The 19,148-nt window shown below is 34.9% G+C and overlaps 1 protein-coding gene across 2 annotated transcripts in view; it reads right to left on the minus strand.

Annotated features, from left to right (window-relative positions):
• Positions 1-19,148, minus strand: part of NCBP1 (nuclear cap binding protein subunit 1) — a 53,836-nt gene that overhangs the window by 6,790 nt on the left and 27,898 nt on the right. For both annotated transcript variants that reach the window (XM_044660806.1, XM_044660814.1), the window contains 11 exons: positions 18,422-18,485; positions 16,684-16,794; positions 14,919-14,983; positions 14,128-14,190; positions 13,392-13,466; positions 11,713-11,816; positions 6,704-6,826; positions 4,243-4,345; positions 3,092-3,185; positions 566-669; positions 115-229 (listed from right to left, as the gene is read on the minus strand). In XM_044660806.1, the coding sequence (XP_044516741.1) occupies positions 115-229; positions 566-669; positions 3,092-3,185; positions 4,243-4,345; positions 6,704-6,826; positions 11,713-11,816; positions 13,392-13,466; positions 14,128-14,190; positions 14,919-14,983; positions 16,684-16,794; positions 18,422-18,485 (1,021 nt within the window). The remainder of the gene's footprint in view (positions 1-114; positions 230-565; positions 670-3,091; positions 3,186-4,242; positions 4,346-6,703; positions 6,827-11,712; positions 11,817-13,391; positions 13,467-14,127; positions 14,191-14,918; positions 14,984-16,683; positions 16,795-18,421; positions 18,486-19,148) is intronic.

Here is a 19,148-nt window from a genome sequence, read left to right on the forward strand (position 1 = left end):
GCTCCCTGGGGTAGGGCTACTCAAAACAAAGCATTAGAGGAGAGAGGGTTATTTGATTGTAATTCAGTTATGAGACTACTTTGGCTATTTGCCCAATACTGAAAAATAACATACTCGTTTGTGCTGTCTTGCCAGTTTTTCTTTAGTTTCTTCCAGTTCTTTTTGAATCTTCACAACATGTTTGTTCATCTTTCGAATTGTGGAGTGTAAAATTTCCCAGATAAATAACCTAAAAATATAGTAGTAGTCAGTTAGTATAAGCTACACATTTAAAACCAGAGTGGGTACATATTCTAGAATAAATTAAAGGTCAGATTTGTATACAGGTTAAACACAATACAATCAAAAAAGACCTCGTGGCAAAAGTACATTTCCCTATGTCGTAAGAATATATGTATATGTATATGTGTGTGTATATCCAAAACTATATTTGGATCTCTCAGGAAAGCAAACAAGATTTTTACACAGGGAGGAAAAAAAATTCCAAGCTTCTTCTTCTTAAGTTATTCTTAACTTAGAATTCTGGTAAAAATAGTAGGAGGATATAGATATAGTCTTAGCTTACCTAGTAAAATCACGGGAAAGTTCAGAAGAGAAGATCCAATTTGCTACTGCAGCACAGTCCACAATCTGTGTTCGAATCATCTTATCAACTAAAACAGCAATCATCTAGAAGAAAACAATGAGTTGATTACCCAACTTTGTAGAGAGTGCCAAGACTAATCTGTTAAAATCACTGGATGTAGCAACTGAGTTTCCTTTGGAGAGAATAGTTTTATATTGGTAGTTAAATTATATAAGGTAAGACAAATCTAAGTGACTTGAGAATAGTTTTGAGAGGCACGGGAGTGGAGGGAATGCTTATAGAAGATTTTTTTTTCCTTTTAAGAGTTTGGCTCAATCTCTTGAGAGATTAACCAAGAAGAAGGCACAACTCTACAAAGACCTATAAAACATGCCTTTTAACTTTTGGGCATCTTGAAGCCCCCTATAGTAAATTTCACATGTCCAAAATGTATCTCCTCTCCTAGCTTCTTCCTTCCTTTAATTTTTTTCTGAATTTCCCTATTTCATTCAAGTTCATGACCACCTTTCAAGTCACCAAGGCAAGAAACTTTTAGGTCACATTTGACACTTCCTGTTGTAAGATGTAGAAATGAATAGCCATATTTCTGCTGGCTCACCGAACTGTAATGTGGGGTACTATTAGGAGCAGCAAAGGGGCCTAAGCAGATGTTGATGATGGAATATGAATGGGAGGGAGTCTCAAACCATGGCTGTATGTGTTAGATATCCTCCCACAGCAGCAGGGTCAGCTCTCTTTAAGCCCAAGATTCTCTGCCACAGGCCCAGGGCTTGGAACCAATCCAGCCGAGTTAGAAATGTTTCCAGGAAGCAGATTGAAACTTCCTGAAACCTCAAATTGAAATGGATAACCTGGCTTAGAAAGGCTTGCTCAAATAAGTTGTAATGTGGATCTGACTGCTATTAAAGGATGGTGATGGTAAGGTAAGCAAGGCTCCAAGATTGTTTAGGCTCAAGGTTAACCAGGGTTTATTTGTACTTAAACAGAGGGAAAGTAAGGGTAGGTAGTGGGCGAAGGAAACCCTAAAATTTTGCCTAAAATGTTGATGTTGATTAATCTTGAAGCACTAGTTGATGTTCCCTAGGTGCAGAGTAATGAGACAGCCTTGAGGGCAAATCCCAACTCTGTTGCTTGTTGCTGAGCCCAGAGGCTGGGAAGCCCCTGGGTCAGTTGCAGTTGTTCTTGGTTGTAGCTGTTCTCTAGGATGTCGCCTATTCCAAGGAAGTACTGAATATTTCGCTATCAATGGAATTAGTTCCTACCTGTCTATCAGAAACTCCCAAACCACCCTAGGGCCCAAAACCTCTTTTCCTCCCTAACCCTCCAGGTGAAGCCAGAGAAGTGAGGCTCCCAGGGGTTTGAGGACCCCCTTTTATACCCTGTCCTTAACTGACACCCTGGCACACGGCCTGGGTGTTCTGCCAGGTTCTATGTTCCAAAGTAGCAACTGCCAGCTTGCACCCCCAGAAATATGGCTACTCATTTCTGCATCTTACACTGTTCCTTCATGACCTTTGAGCCTTGAAGTCTCATTGATTCTGCCTTCACAACATGCCTCTGCCCCTTTTCCATACTCTTCAATCTCTACCTTAGACCCCCATCATCTCTCAGCTGGAGTACTTCAATGACCCCTAACTGGCCTCCTCTCATTCAGGTTCTCCCTACTTCAATCTGTCCTCCAAGAAGAGCTGCCAAATTTACATTCCTAAAACACAAACCTGATGTCACTACTGTATTTCAATAACTCCCTATGTAACTTAATAGTTTAAAAAAAAAGAAAAGAAACCCTCAATTTATAATCCAATGCCCTTCACAAAATGTCTCCCAATTACCCTTCTAGTCTTATTTCATGTTATACCTTTTCCATAATGTTTTAATTTAATTCATCTGTTACTCATTCCCCAAACACAATGTTCTATTTCTCTCTTTTGTGCCTTTACATAGGTGGTTGACCATGTCTAAAATGCACTCCCTCCTCAACTGTCACAGAAAAACCTAAAATTCTTTTAAGGAACACCTGTTACAGGCTTTTCCTTATCCACCAAATTGTGAATTAACCTCTTCTTGAAATAACTTTTTTCTAGACTTAACATTTGTTTATAGATGTTCATGTTTAATCCACAGCAGAGAATTTATGCTTGTGAAGGCATAAATCTTGTAATTTTTACCTTTATATATTTTGAGCACTATACACACATTCAGCATGTAATAAATGTTAGGTTAATTGAACTGAATCATCATTCTCACTGGGCATACTGCAAAGCAAGATGACCTGTGATCTCAAGAAACCACCATTATTATTGCCTTTGGGCAGTTGAAGCCAATTCTTCTGGTTTTTTTGAGGTGAATCTATGAGGTGTTTGAAAAATACAGATGAAAATTGGTTTGTGAGACTACTTTGAAGGCCCAGGGACTTAACTCTAAAGAGCAAAACAATAACATACATGCATGAATAATTTGCAAGTGTCATAATCTGAATTCCAAGTAGCTTAAAATGACTCTTACCTGGGGATGATTCCTCCAGACTTCAAACATGACCCTCAGAACATGTAATTTTCCCTCATCACTTTCTGCAAGTGTTTTGAAGACCTCGTGAAACCTTATTGTAAAACAAAAATATTAATTAGCAAATGCTGTAATATCTTTAAGCATTTTTAATGCTACTCAAATTATGGTATGCAATATAAACAGATTTAAGAGCACACATGCTCTTAACAAATAATGAATTTTTTTCTGTTTTAATATCTCAGACACTGGAGAATTTTATTGGGGTAATGCTATATATTATAGACTATACGAAAATGGAAACAGCTGTGTTCCTGAAAATGTTTGTATTAGAAAATAAATGTGACAATTTCAAGCCTTAAAATTTAGTTTGTAAAGCTAGATGAAAAAGCTAGCCTACTTAGTGTATAGAAGATTAACTGTTCTCATCTTCTGAAAGGACTATCAAAGTGAAAAGGAATCTGTTTAGAAATAAAAAACTGAGGAAGAGAAAAACTGTTGTTTTGGGAATTCTGGCTTTAGATTTATTTTGGTCTTTTGCTTACTTTAGTGGTTTTCAGAATTTTCTTCATAGGAAATGATTCTAAGAGTTTGTCCTAAGGTATTTTAAAAGTAGATATACATTTCACTTTAAAAATAATCATTTCTTTGGGGTTGGATCCTCATCCACTAATATATATGCCTTTTATAAAAGCAACACCCTGTAGTCAATTTGCCTTAATAGACAATTTTAATGTACTATAATGGCAAAAAAAAAAATTCAACTACTGATGGCCAGTGTTAGGTGAGACCATTCCACAGATGTCTCCCCTAATCATTCTGATGCCATTAGAGTAATGAATTAAAGAGTGTGAAAGAGACAGATAAGACAGAAATAGAAAGAGAGAGTATATAGTATGTGAGTGCGTATACACATATTATTGGAAAGCACAGACTAGTGGTGAATCTTTTACATAGGAAATGAGCACTAGTTTTTATACCCTATATATATGGATAATCTGTAGTATTACTAAGTCCCCCTGTGGTATTACTAAGTCCCCCCTCCCTATCACTCCAACACTTTTTGAAACCTATTCAACAATAATACACAAAAAGGATTAAAAAAATTTATATATATACGTATATCCCCAAGAAAAGCTACTTGAACTTACTTTGCAAGAGCACTGAAAGAGTGGCTAAATGACTTGGCTGCGAGGTGAAGCAGAGTTTGCACAAAGACTTCAATTTTCAATGGGTTAAAACTGAATCCTTCATCTGAAAAATGTTCACAGTGAGAAAATAAAAATGCTTTTCAAAAGGATTTATACATCATCACAGAAATGGAAAGTTGGACTGGATCTCATTAGGAATATAGCTCAATTAAAACACAAGAGGTATTTCCATCATAACATATCAAATAGTCATCTTACCTCTAATGAAGACTTCCCAGAAGGGGAAACCATAAACTCTAATGGTAATTCTACTTTTGGATAACTCAAATTATTAGGGAGTTTTTTCCTGACTAAAGCCTAAAGTGGTTCCTGCATCTCAAATTGCAAACTCCTGCTGTGCCTTCTTCTGATACCTGTGGTGAGGCAGTCTTTATAGGATTCATCATCTCTTGCTATAAGGATGCACATGAAGAGAAGCCTAAATAGATTAATTGCCTCCCTCTTTTAATGGGCTTCCTTGCAGTCACTAATAATCTAGAATTCCTTCCTCAATAGGTAGCATTCTCCTACCCTATCACACTATCCCCTGTTCTCAGTGATTCTAAATCCCTGGTTCATTATATAAACCCTATTCTCCATTTACCATACCGTATACCCTTACTCCCAATTCCCCTCAACTCTCCAAATGCTCCACAACAGTTCTACCTAACCCTTCCACTGTGCTCTCTGAATTGTCTGCTCCATAATAAACTTGCTTATATCTTAAAACTTTTTCTTTTCCAGTCCTTCCCAACTTACACTCATTGAGACCTGTCACCCTCTTGATGACATGGCATCTCTAGCCACCTCCATCACTGGTTGTACTTTCACTCATATATATATATATATATATATATATATATCCCTGACTTGCTGGTTGTGGTGAGGGAGCTGCAATATTCCTTTGTTTCCATTGCCACTTCCAGGCTCTCCCTCTACTACCTTCAATAAATAATCTCTCTTGCTTTAAGATTCACTCACTTCCTATGCCCTAACTTTCTAATGTACTTTAGCTACTGCCAGAGATGCATATCTTTGTTCTTGCCTTTATCCACAAATGCACAATTCCATGTTCATGAACACTGGAATTCCTTTCTTTGATTAGTCTTTAATCATTTCATCATTCCCTCTGCCTTATGACCCCTAACTCTCTTCAGACTATGCTCTCTAAGTCCTTTATCCCTTGATTCTTTCCCATACCATCACTCTTCCATTGGCTACCCTTTCCTCCTTTCTCCGATTTGATGCCTTGGTAGTTCAATTCTATACTACCTTTTATTTTCAAGAATTCCAACCCCTTATCCTAATGCCAATCATACCCTACCAACTCTGAATTGCTCTACTGCCTGCTGCCTTTGTTCCTCATGCTGTTAAACAACAGTGGAGAAAATCGCAAAACCATGCTATTGGATTCACTGCAAATTTATCTTATAATTTTTCCTCACCATATTCAACATCTTACAATTCACCTATGCTATTTCCTTTCCTTAAGTCCTCAGGCTTAAGTCCCCCTCATTTTTTCAACTGTCCATTACAATCTTCTGTGGAATCGAGAAATATTATCTTTCTACAAAGTCTTGGGAATGGGCTGATGCTTCAGCAAGAATTTAATTTAGAAGAACTGCCCCACATAAAAAATGATGAGTACAATTTTCATGAAGTTTCTTAAAACAGATTAAGATTATATTTTATGAAAAAGTGATCATTTGATTTCATTTGACTATCATCCAAATCTTTACTCTAAGACTGAAACTGGCTCACAAGAATAATTATTAGATTCTTGTACACTGACCACCAGTCTTCCAATACCATCTGTTTCTTAATGTGTCCATAATATACCAACTTTCATAGATGCCTCTATTAAGCTGTTCTTTTCACTCTTTATCTCTTTATTCAAGTGAAGATAAATAATTGCAAAAGAATACAATGTGACATATTTATAATAATCTCTTCTCTCCAACATTTAAAAAATACTAGAGAGGATAGCTTGGTGGCTCAGTGGATTAAGAGCCAGGCTGAGAGATGGGAGGTCCTAGGTTCAAATCTGGCCTCAGATTACTTCCTAGCTGTGTGAGCTTGGGCAAGTCACTTAAACCCCATTGCCTAGCCCTTACCACTCTTCTGCCTTGGAGCCAATACACAGTATTGACTCTAACACGGAAGGTAAGGTAAGGGTTTAAAAAATGATAATAACGATAATAAAAAAATAAAAAATACTAGACATTGCTATACTTCCCTTTTCACAAGTAAATACTCTGTTGTTGCAAAGAAACAAACTGGAGATAGAACAAATACTAAAACAACTCCTGATTTTCAAAACTACCCAAGAACACTGCTGTAGAACCTCTTAAGAGGAATAATATAATCTCTATTTATACCATGTATTCAGGCTGTTATTTCACAAACAGCCTTATTCTCTTACCATCATCATCATCTTGGTTAGGATTCGGCACATCTTTCAAAATGCTGAAGATTTCATCATTACTTGCCTTACTTTTAAAGGCAACAGCTAAGCAGAGGGCTACAGAATGTCCTGGAAGAGAATCTAAAACACAGGAAAAAAAATTCTAAGTTGAAAGAACTAACTTAAAAATAGTTAAATAACTAAAACCAAGCCCACCAAGTACTTCTTTCTAAGCTATTCATTCAAAAAGCATTTAGAGTAAGCCTACTATATTCAATGACAGTGTCAGGTTGTTATGGACACAAAACTCAAAATGAAACAGCCCCTCCTAAATTCTACTGGGCAGAAGAATATGTACAGTTACTTAAAGAGTAAGAGGGAGGAACTAACAACTGAGGGAAAATCAGAAAAGGCCTTGCAGAAGATGACACTTGAGTTGAGTTGTGAAGGAAACTATGTATTCTAAGGGATAGGAAGAGAGAGCCCATAAAAAGGCAAAGAGGGAGAAATTTGGAAGACCTGTAAAAAATGATGCAGAGTGAAGTGAAGCAAGAGAATAATTTATACAATGGTAATATTATAAAAGAATAACTTTGAAAAACCTTCGAATTCTGACCAATGCAACAAATGACCACAAATGAGAAGCCCACAGATGGACCCACCTACTGTCATAGATGATGGATTCAATATGCAAACTGAAACATATAATTGGCTTCACATGCTCATCATCTATTTGTTTTGAGGAGTTTATTTTTTGGGGGGGGGGGTTATTGTATAATGGTGGATGGGAAATAACAGGAGGGAAAAAATGTTCACTGGAAAAAATGAAATTTTAAAAATTATTTTAATGATCTTTAAAATGTTGCTCAACAAATGACTGATTTTAAATTCTTTAAGAGGAAAGGAACATGAAAGTTTTTAATCAAATTTAGCAAGCATAATTAGCACTGAATAATAGGGAAGCCTCAAGGTTATAAAGGTGCTATATTAAGAAGGTAATGAAATAATACATGAATTAAAGAATGATGTCTGGACTATGGTCATGAGGGAACTGAGGGAATTGGAACAGCAAGTGGTTAACTGTGAGTACTGAGTGAACCACAATGACTCCATCTTTTGACACAGTTCTGGAATTAGTACAATTCCCTTTCTACTGAATGGCTAGGAAGCTGGACCATCTCTAGAGACTCTTAACTAAGGACCTAGATTATACTGACCAGAACCCTATCAGATTCAGACTGATGGCAAGGAGGTTTTTCACAATTGTACTTCTCAAGCAATCCATGTGTCTTACCTAAGAACAGGCCCCATACTGATCAACTAATTATTGTTTCATTCAAAGGATTATATACAGATACTTGCAGGGAGTAGGACACCTCTTTTTCTGATTTCAGGGGATTGCAACTGTTTGCTCTCCCTCTCCTAATTTGAAAAGTCCCTAATTTTTCCTCTAATTAGAAATCAGATTCCTAATGTTCTACCTTGCTTATCTGTCTTCTTTTAACTGGTCTTATTTGGTTGTTTTTAATGGATAAAAAGTCTGTCTCCCTCTGCATTCAGGGGGAATTGAGAAGGTCTGTTTAATAAATTAAAATATTAGGAAGCTCAAACATTTGTTTCCTTAGTCATTTGATTTTTCTGGTACTACCAGTGGCAGAAATAGGGAAGTGTGGGGGGCAGCTGGGTAGCTCAGTGGAGTGAGAGTCAGGCCTAGAGACAGGAGGTCCTGGGTTCAAACCCGGCCTCAGCCACTTCCCAGCTGTGTGACCCTGGGCAAGTCACTTGACCCCCAATGCCCACCCTTACCACTCTTCCACCTATGAGACAATACACCGAAGTACAAGGGTTTAAAAAAAAAAATTAAAAAAAAAAAAAAAGAAATAGGGAAGTGTGGAGGAGATAAGATGCTCCTTTTTAAACATTTTGAATTTGAGATGAGGAAGGAAACAGTTAAGCAGACTGAAAGACTACAAACAGCTAAAAATATGTGATGAATTTGGGTAAGATCAAGGCTAGAGTTTTAGATTCCAAAGTTATTAATACAGAAATCTGATTAAGTCATGACATAAGATAAATAAATAAGCCCAGGGGATAAATTCAGTGGTAGACTGAGGAACAGAAGTCAACAAAGAAGGCAGAGTAGTCAGAAAGAATGGAACACTTTGAAAGAAGTCAAGATAACAGAGTTTTAAGGACAAAAGGTTGTTTAGCTTCCTGAGGTGCAGCTCAACAGAGTTATTAATAAGGTTTCATAAGTGAGATTTTAGAACCATCATAAATGAGGGAAGTATAAGAAGTCAAAGGGGTAGCTTGTAGCTTCCTGGATAAACTGCTAATTAGTAGTAAACATGTAATATACCAATTTTTAAAAAGTCAGAAAGTTAAAACTTATATGTGTATCTCTTTTTTAAGTTCCACTATAGTTTCAGAAATGATGTCCAAAAGAAAATTTGGACATTCAGCCACTATTTGGCAACCTAGGAATATTTCACTCTCAAGCTCTTTCTGCAAAACATGCTCAGGCTATCTAGAACCATTTAAAAACATTCATAATATTCATAATAATAAATAGTTGATTTAAATTTAAATTTGGTATTTAAATTCTAGTGACTGGTAATACAAAACAAAACAAAGCCAGTTGCTTCCTTCAAGAAACTTCTACCAAGAAATACTGAACATTATGAAAAAGTTTGTCTATTTTATACAAGTCTTGTCCTTGACCATAAGTGTACCACAGGGGAATCCACCCAAAGTGCCAAGAGCCTTCCTTGCTTTCTCTTGACTTCACAAGGATACCAGTGAAGTATTCTGACTACCCAGTTATCATTCCTTGCCCTAAATATAATCTATCCACATTCTCTTCCTATCAAAATTTCTTGATAACATCATTCATTTTTGTTCTTCAAAGTTCCTCACTGGTTATATTGCAGCATGCTTACACCTATCATGTGCATCTCCACTGCCCTCTCTGCAATATTTATTTTCAGTTCTTAAGGAACTATTGTATTCCAAGTCTTGCTGCCATAAATAACACTGGCAAAATGTTGGTGACAAAAATATGGGTCTTTGGCAAATTCCCAAAGTGAATATAACCAACTCTCTCTCCTCCAGTTCTACTCTGGGTCCAATTCACTGTCTCTTTTCATCCAGTTGTCTTTTGTGTGTGGATAGTCAGACCAAACTCTTCTGAATGATTACCCATCTCTTCCAGGAAGTTCTTTGATATTCTGAAGTGTGATGCAAACAGCACAATTATCAGCCATGAAGTCCTTCTTCCTGAAGATTTCACTAGCTACAATGAATCACTCTCTAATGTGGATTCCAAATTAAATTTCCTTATCACAGTGGTACACATCTTTTTTTTTTTTTTTTTTTTTTTTTTTTTTTGTGAACACACATCTGTTTTATGCCTTTACTAATGATTATCTGCATTTCCACAATCCTGGACTAGAAGTCTTGATATTCCCATGGCTCTTGGGTGTAGGGTCTCAAGCTGTTTCTGATGGGAGATGGCAGTCAGAGTGAGTAGAGATGGTGATTTGACTGAATTGCCTGTCCTCTATGTGGCAGATGATTGGCAATTGGTGGGGATAGCTGGCCCCTTCTACATAAGAAATGCTTCCTCAGATAATGGTTTTAAGGGCTAAGCTAAGAGAAAGAATGGTCGTCTGAGGTTTCTTTTAGTAGCCTTGTTGCAATACTTACAATATATTGGTTAAACGTCTATATAAAGTTATAAGCAGTGTCAATGTCATCTCTGTTGTCTGTTTTCCATTTTTATTTTCATTACTTGCTTAAATGGCAGGATTAAGTTGTTTCAATTATATGATATTCTTTTTTCTTATTATTCTTTCTTCTTCCTTTTATCTAAATCTGACTCAGGGGTAATAAGTCTTTTACTTTTTGTATGATATAAAAAGACTTTTCTTTGGTGCTATTTTGGTGCTTGTGATGTTCAGTGCCTACATAGTGCTCAAGGGGGCAGCTGGGTGGCTCAGTGGATTGAGAGCCAGGCCTAAAGACAGGAGGTCCTAGGTGCAAATCTGGCCTCAGACACACTTCCTAGCTGTGTGATCCTGGGCAAGTCACTTAACTCCCATTGCCTACCCCTTACTGCTCTTCTGCCTTAGAACCAATAAAAAGTATTGATTCTAAGATATGAAGGTAAGGGTTTAAAAAAAATAGTGCTCCAGTTATAAAGGCATGGAGTTTCTGTATAGTATACAAAAATAAAGCCTTTCTCATTCTTCTATGCTTCCCCATATACTTTCTTAAAGATGCTAAAAATCTATAAACTTTATAACTAATAATATGCTTGAAAAATAGGAGGAATTAATGCCATAAGAATATCATTATTGTTAAAAATGCAACTAGTTGAAGACAAAGATAATTTATTATTTTTTACTTAAAATTCTTTTCTCCCTTTTACCTTTCCATTCACTCTTTTTTTCTTGAAATATTTTTTCCTTGTTTACTCATTTCATTTTCTTTCCCTCCCCTCTTTCCTACCCCTTCCCAGATCCAATAAGCACTTCCACTGGATTATACAGATGTTATCACTTATACCTATTTCCATAATGTTCATTTTTGCAATAAAGCAATCTTTTAAAACCAAAATCCCCATCATATATACATATAAATAAATGATTGGTCATTTGTTTTTCTTCTTTGTTTCTACTCCCACAGTTCTTTCTCTTGATGTGGATAGCATTCTTTCTAATAAGTCCCTAGGGAGTGTCTTGTCCATTACATTGGATTGTTCTACAATGTTTCACTGACAAATGTAATTTATAATAAGTCAGTCAAAAAGATACATTTTAGAACAAAGAAGAAAAATTCCCTCATAAATATGATAGCTGGTTAAAATAAGAGTATGATATCCTTTAGTTTAAAAAGGGAGAAAATCTCTAAGTAGAAAGGGGGGAATTTCTAAGGTTCAGTTTTTCTTGCCTAATTGACATTAAAATTGGGCATAGTAAATTTCATTTAAATCGTATGGGGGAGAGGGGGAAAAGCATATTACTTACTGCTACTTTCATCTCCATACTTGTAAATGCATGTTGGATTTGCAGGACACAGAGGAGCAAAAGCTGGAGGAACAATATCTAATATGCGCTGATGGTATGAAAGCCTAAAACAAAAATATTTCAACTTTAGAATATTTATCATATAAATAACTAAAATAATGAGACTGACTACATGATCTCTAAGGTTCCTTCCAGCTCTAAAACTACACAATTCCTCAGAAGTAAGGCAACTTCAACCTCTTGAAATACATCTAATTCTGGGAAAAAATAAGGTATGGGGCCTTAAAATAGCTAGCCAAAAAGCAAGTGTACTAAATCTTGTACACTTTAAAGAAGTCCACAAATCAACATTCAGAGTTCAGTGACAATTTTATACATAAATCTAATGAACTTAAAAATATCTCATTTCATAATATATTAAAGAACAGCTGAAAAAGGTTGACATGTTAAAGGAATAAAATTCAACAGCATGGAAACAACAGAGAGCAAAAACAGAAACAAAAAAAAACACCCTATGGTCTCGCATGGCCTGATACTATAACTGATCATCGTAATTGAGACCCCTAAATTATTAAGAAAATATCGGTTCAAACCCGGCCTCAGCCACTTCCCAGCTGTGTGACCCCGGGCAAGTCACTTGACCCCCATTGCCCACCCTTACCACTCTTCCACCTATGAGACAATATACCGAAGTACAAGGGTTTAAAAAAAAATTGACAAAAAAAAAGAAAATATCAAATTATGTTCAGTACATTTTGTTTAAGACAAAGAAATTCATGAACAATTTCAGAAAGAGCTATAAAATGATAAAAGGAAAAAGCTTTAGTCATCTGGAAAATTCACTTTTGTTGCATATATTCCCCGGTAACCATTCCAATCCCAGTAAAAATTCACCATAAAAAAAACTGAGTAAAAAGAGGACATAGTATTATGTTGATGTAAACTCATCTGTGAATGTGAATTTTCATAAGTCAAAGCTTTAATTTGTCCTTGTATCATTCATTTATACTTAAAGACTTTTTAAAAGTAATTTTAAAAATTACTCAATACCCTACATACATAATCTTCACCCAGTTAGATTTTAGACCCAACACATTCCATTTCAAAATCATGGACTTCTGTGTTACACTGAAGGAATCTTTTTTAGATTAGGAAAGTTTAGTTAAGAAGTTTCTTGCATATGTAGTAAATATAATGTTGTCTCTCACATTTAAAGACAACACTACTGACTCACTATCAGTAGAACATGTTCTTTGAGGTGTTTTTCCAAAAATGGTGATGGTTTTGAGCTGATACATCCATATTCCCTCGCTTGTCCTCCCTTGTGACCGATAGACACACAAAATAAAAAAGTATCAGGAATTTAACAATTCTCAATAAAACTTTATGCCATAAATGTTGGCCATAATACTTCACATGACAGAATTTCAGAGCTGGAAGGGATCCTAAAGGTCATCTAGTTCAATCCCTTCATTTTATAGATGACGCCCACAGAAGATGTGTCTTGACCAATAAGGTCACACACCTATTTAATGTTCAAGTGAGATCTAGTACCCAAGTTTTTCCATTACACCTCTTTGCCTATTAAACCCATCGTCTAGCCTGTATATGATCACATAGGCAGAGCAGACAAACACAATGTACAAAAAGAGGTAAGAGAAAACCATCAAACTACTCACCGCATACATTTTTCCAGTACTTCTCTTACAAATTTTGGCTTAGGATTTTCAAAATCCTGAGTAAGACAATCTGACCTAATAAGAAATTGTAAAATTTAATAGTTAAGCAAATGTCACATTTTTGCCTAGTTTAGACTTATTTCTAAACAGGTCATATCTAGTTAAAGTACCCTTATTTGTGGGTTTCAGTTATGTGTGGTCAACCTGAAGCACCCAAATTCTGAGGCAACTGGAGCTTCCACTTTCACTTTTTTAAAGGTTGGTTTTTTGGGTTTTTTTTTTTTGGGCAGGGGTTGGGGTAGAGGGGCAGTGGCACAAAACCCCAAGCCACGGGACAAGAACAGGGAGAGAGGGGATATATAAACGGAGGTCAGCAGGTATTCACTCATATCTCTAGTTTCGGCCACCCATGTCTCAGAATATATCCCAGATGGAAACAAGGGAGTTACTATACATCAAAGTAATAAAGAGGTCTTTTTCTGCACTACCCTCTCAAATATAACTTATTTTTTTTTATCTTTACCTTTTGTCTTAGAATTGATACTAAGTATCAATTCTAAGGCAAAAGAGAGATAAGGGCTAGGTAACTGGGGTTAAGTGACTTGACCAGGGTCACACAGTTAGGATGTATCTGAAGTCACATTTAACTCAGGACTTCCTCACTGAGTCCCCTAGTATCTCCTTATATAAAACTTAAAAGTACTAAGGGAATTTTGCTGTGATGACTCACACTCACCAATCTTCCCAGCTCCAACGGAATTGGAAATTACTTAAGTGATGGGAAAACCAATTAATGAACCTTTGAGAAAGAAGATAAGAAACATGGTCAACATTCCTAGAAATAAAACATGTGAAACCAAAATCAGGCAAGAAATGGTCAAAATTCTGATACATATAGTTCTTTATAGTCAAACCCCTTCACTTAATCACAATCTCTACTGTTCTTCTTTCCATGGATGGTTTTACATAAATCCTTCTATTCCTACAAAGAAAATTACATTCAAATGTCTCACTATTAATATTTTCTTGTATTAAGTACCTAGCAAAGTTTCTTATGATATAGCAGCTGCTAGATAAATATTTTTGAAGGTCTAATCAGGAGTATAACATTATTTGCCATCGTAAGTACAGTGTGCATTTTATATATTTCTTAGATGATAACTGAGCAAATCAAGTTAGTAAATATTTATTAAAATAGTGTTTTATTTGGTGGTAATGATTTAATATTTTCTATTAAATAAAAATGGGTTTTATGTCAAATATTAGATTTATGCTAATATTTTTATGTTTATTCCTTTTCAAAAGATTTTTGCCTAAGTAATAAATATTAAGAGAAAACGCAGACGTGCAGTGGGTTAGAGGACACATTTGGAAGTGGAACAAGATATGAATGAAATAGCACAAATTGTCTTTTTGACTATATAATTCACATTACACAAATTTACACAAGCATATCATCATATAAATGCCAGTTTAAAAAAAATATATATAAAACAAAAACTGAATCTGTTAAAAACAAGTAATTACCTGTCTATACATGTAGTATTCATTGTATCCAAACGCATGTACAACATTTCAGTTGCCTGTGCAAGCTTGAATTCACAGATAAGGAAAATATATAATCATTGGTTTTAAACCTCTTTAAAATTTAAAATTATTTGAAAACTTTCAGTAATGACCTTGTGATTAGTTTAAAATTCAGTTTTCTCCACATGGCTATCAACTGAAGCCAGACTCTTTTTGAAGTATGCCTGCAAAGAGAGGCTGGACTTATTTCAGTGGAATAGGAAATTCCCAGAAGACATTTGCTGCAACTTCTAGACTTAGTTGGAGTTGCCTGGAGCACTCAGAGGTTAAGTGTTCTGTCCAATGTCACTATGCCATGCTGTCTTTGCTCATCTAACAATTACCAATTTGGGAAGTCTCATCCCACATTAAATTAAAAAGTACTTTTCAATCCAACTAAAAAAAAATCTAAATAATATTTTTACTTCATTCCATAAATAAGTGTCCTTCAGCTTTATACTAAAAGCAAATTATCACTTTTTAAAAACTTTAAAAATTTTATTTATTAATAGTATAAAACCCTTTTCTCTCATAAAATATTATGATTTTTTATTAGTTTTCCCCAATTACATGTAAAAACATTCATAGTCTCTAAAATGTTATGTTCCAAATTCTCTCCCTTTCTTCCCATATTCCTTTCTTCTCACCCTTCCCCACCCTCAAAGTCAGTAAGCAATCTGAAATAGCTTTTACATGTGAAACATTTTTCTATATTAGTCATTTTGTGGAAGAGATCGCAAACAAAAAAAAAAAAAGAAGAAAGTAAAATATAATATGTTTTAGTCTGCCCTCAGACTTTATCAGTTCTTTCTTGAAGGTCAACTGGCTTTTTTCATCATGAGTCCCTATATTGTCTTGGATCACTGCATTGCTGAGAATAAGTAGGTCATTTACCTTTGTTCAACAAAATATATGTGCTATCACTATGTATAGTACTTTTCTGGTTCTGCTCACTTCAGTTTGCATCAGTTCACTTAAGTTTCTCCAGATTTTTCTGAAATAATCCTGCTTGTCATTTCTTATAGCATAATAGTATTCCATCACAATCATATACCCAAATATAGTAAACACTGAAAATCTTAAATTCCAAGTAAAATCCCTTCAGTATACTTCAACTTAAATAAAAAATTTAGAGATCATAAAATATTTTAATGTAGCTTAAGCCCAGACATGTGCCATTACTGATTTAGAATTTTATCACAAACTAAGAGAATGAAAAGTAAATCTGTCCAATCTCTTCATTTCATAAAAGCAACTAGCAACAATCACAAAAGTATTCAGGATGTCAGTGTATGATGGGGGCTTTAAAAAGTCTTTTCCCTTTGGTAATCACAAATTTCATGCTACATTTTTACTTCGTTATTCTTTTTTAAACTTCTTAGCCTAAATATTGAAATACATTTCAGTCTTTTTTTGAATCATGATCTAAGAAAATGAAATGCCAACAGAGGAACTTAAAAAGCTTAAAAATTGTTTTAATTCACTCAAAAGTTTGCTTTCTTTCTTTTTAGAAATATGGAACACTTCATGAATTTGCATGTCAGTTTTAGTATATGTGCTGTCAAAGTGAGCACGGCTTTCATTTTTAGATACTGACTACAGTCAACTACCAAAATAAAATTCCAGGGATCGTTGTAGTTTTGCTTTGTAGCTGAGGAAACAATCAATCTATCTTGAAACAGGAAAAAAAAAAAAGGCAAGTCAAACTACAAAAAAAAAAGGATACAACTTGGGGTAAAGAACCAGGTTGAAGTTTGCACAGTTCAATGAGAAGTGTTGTATACATAACATCAATGTGAGGGGGTACAGGAAGCTGAAACAGTTCTGCAAAGATAACCTAGAAAACAGTTTAAATGCATCAGAGTCTAAGTCCAAGACATGTATAAAGACAATTCTACTCGTACAAAGTCTCCAAAATGCTATGGTCTTAAAAAAAAGTTGCTGCTTTTAAACAATATCCATTATGTTGACATTTTTGTAAATACCCTTTCCATTCCCTGCCATGGTAAAATGAAACTTTGAAATTAAGACAGGTGAATGGCCATTTGACCCATATTCCAACCAGAAGCCCATAAGAGAAAAAAAAAAGGGCATCAAGAGCAAATAACTGAGGAGACTTGGATTTGAATCTCAAAATCTGATGTTAGTATCAACTCTCCTCAAAATCTGATGTTAGTATCAACTCTCAGTTTCTCAAGTTTCCTCATCTGTAAAGTGAGGAGAACGATATTTATATTACCTAGCTCACAGGTTGATGACAAAATGCTTTAAAATACTACATAAATCTACTTACTGATGTCATCACCCATGTCACACTAAAGAAATATACAAACTCTTATTCAGCTTAAGACTTTCTGGGTTCAGGCCTGGTAGAGTTTATCAGAAGAGAGATTCAGGTTGAACTATCAGTTAATTAACTTACTGTCATCCCATACTGTTAGTCTTTAAAACTTTTCAAAATGGCTCAAGTCTTCCCTGCCTCGATTTCTTTTTTTTTACAAATTTGTTTTATACTTTTCTGTACTAACCCTTGATTTGGATTGTTTTCCCCTAAAACACCCCCCACCTATTTACCTTTTCTATATTTTAGAGAATGATGTGCATTGCAGTCTGATCAGTTCTCAATAAGTCAATTTCACACACTATCTCATTTTTAGCATGATCTCCAGGCCCATTTCTTGAAGACAGATAAAACTGATGTATTACTATTTTTAAAATAATTTTTATTAAAAAAACACAAATGAATATATGTATGAGAGGCAACCTATCACAAAAAATAGGTTTTCATACAAATGCAGCTAATCAAATTTTAACAAAAACTGCAGTGGGGATAGCTGGATGTTTCCCATTGCCTAGCTCTTACCACTATTCTGCCTTGGAAGCAATACATAGTATTGATTCTAAGGTGGAAGGTAAGGGCTTTAAAAAAAAAAGTGCAGTGAATAGACTTTAGTAACTGACACTTGTGTCAAGTGAAAAAATTGTCTTGGAGTGATGATTACACAAAGCAAATTATGTTAATGTGCACAATCATTGTAAAAAAATACTTCTTTCCTATAGGTTAAACTAGTCAAAGGACATTTTAATGCATTATTTTATTAAGTGTATTTTCCTTTTAGATATTTAAATCACAAATACATCTGAATGAAAAAAGAAGTTAATTACTTTAGTTATCTGTGGTAATAGCGGGAAAGTGTGGTATATGCATAATTTGTAAAAGAATTCAAAATTCTACCAAAATTCTGATGGGCTGTCAACTGCCTTTCTTTTTGTCAAAGTAGTTAATTAAAAAAACAACAAAAGTGACCCAATATTCCTTTCCTCATCTTCTGCTAGTTTGCAATGTATGAAAAGTAGTAAGAAAAAGGAGAAGTGAAAGGCTTGGATAGCAAAGAGGAGGCTATATTTTAATGTCAAAAGATAGGTTATTAAAATCATTAAGATGCTTCATATAAAATGCGTACCTCGACTATATGATAATTCAAGGGGATCTTGTTCTTTCCTGGATAGCTCACTAGCTGTGCGGCACTATTTTAAGAAAGCACACAAATTTATTAAAATACATCAAAACCATACAAATCTAGGAAGCAAATCAAGTCTAGAAATTGACAATGGTATCTCAAATGGGAAACATCTCAAAATGTCCCAAGTTTGAATCATCTTACAAGAGCATGTCAAGGTTTTTCAGAATAAAAGCCCACAGGGAAAAAGATCATACCATCTAATAGTCTTTGGGAGATTAGCTATCTTATTTGTATATATCATGTATGTAGATCAGATAAACACACACAAAAGTCCAAATATATATATGTGTGTGTGAGTATATGTGTATATACACACATGTATATATGTAACACATGTATACATGTATATTTTAAGAGCTTGAAAATACCAAGTAATTAATTCTTCTATATTTATATTTCCTTTTCTCCTTATAACTGCACTGAAAAAAAACCAATACTCAAATTTTATGAAATACTTTAGAATGCTTCCCAAAGCTTGAGACTATAGAAGCATGAAAAATGGAAAGAAATCAAGTGTTACTTTCTCACCAAGTCCTGCTTAAATGAAACCTTTTGAGTTAAATTTTCCTATTAAGGAACAGGTAGCAATACCCAGAAAATAAGATCAAAATCTATGTCTATGCCACAAAGCAACTAGTAAAAAGATTTAAAGGGAAAAAGAAGCAAA

Source organism: Gracilinanus agilis, chromosome 1, assembly GCF_016433145.1.
Source record: "Gracilinanus agilis isolate LMUSP501 chromosome 1, AgileGrace, whole genome shotgun sequence".
In the NCBI taxonomy this organism is placed as follows: domain Eukaryota; kingdom Metazoa; phylum Chordata; class Mammalia; order Didelphimorphia; family Didelphidae; genus Gracilinanus; species Gracilinanus agilis.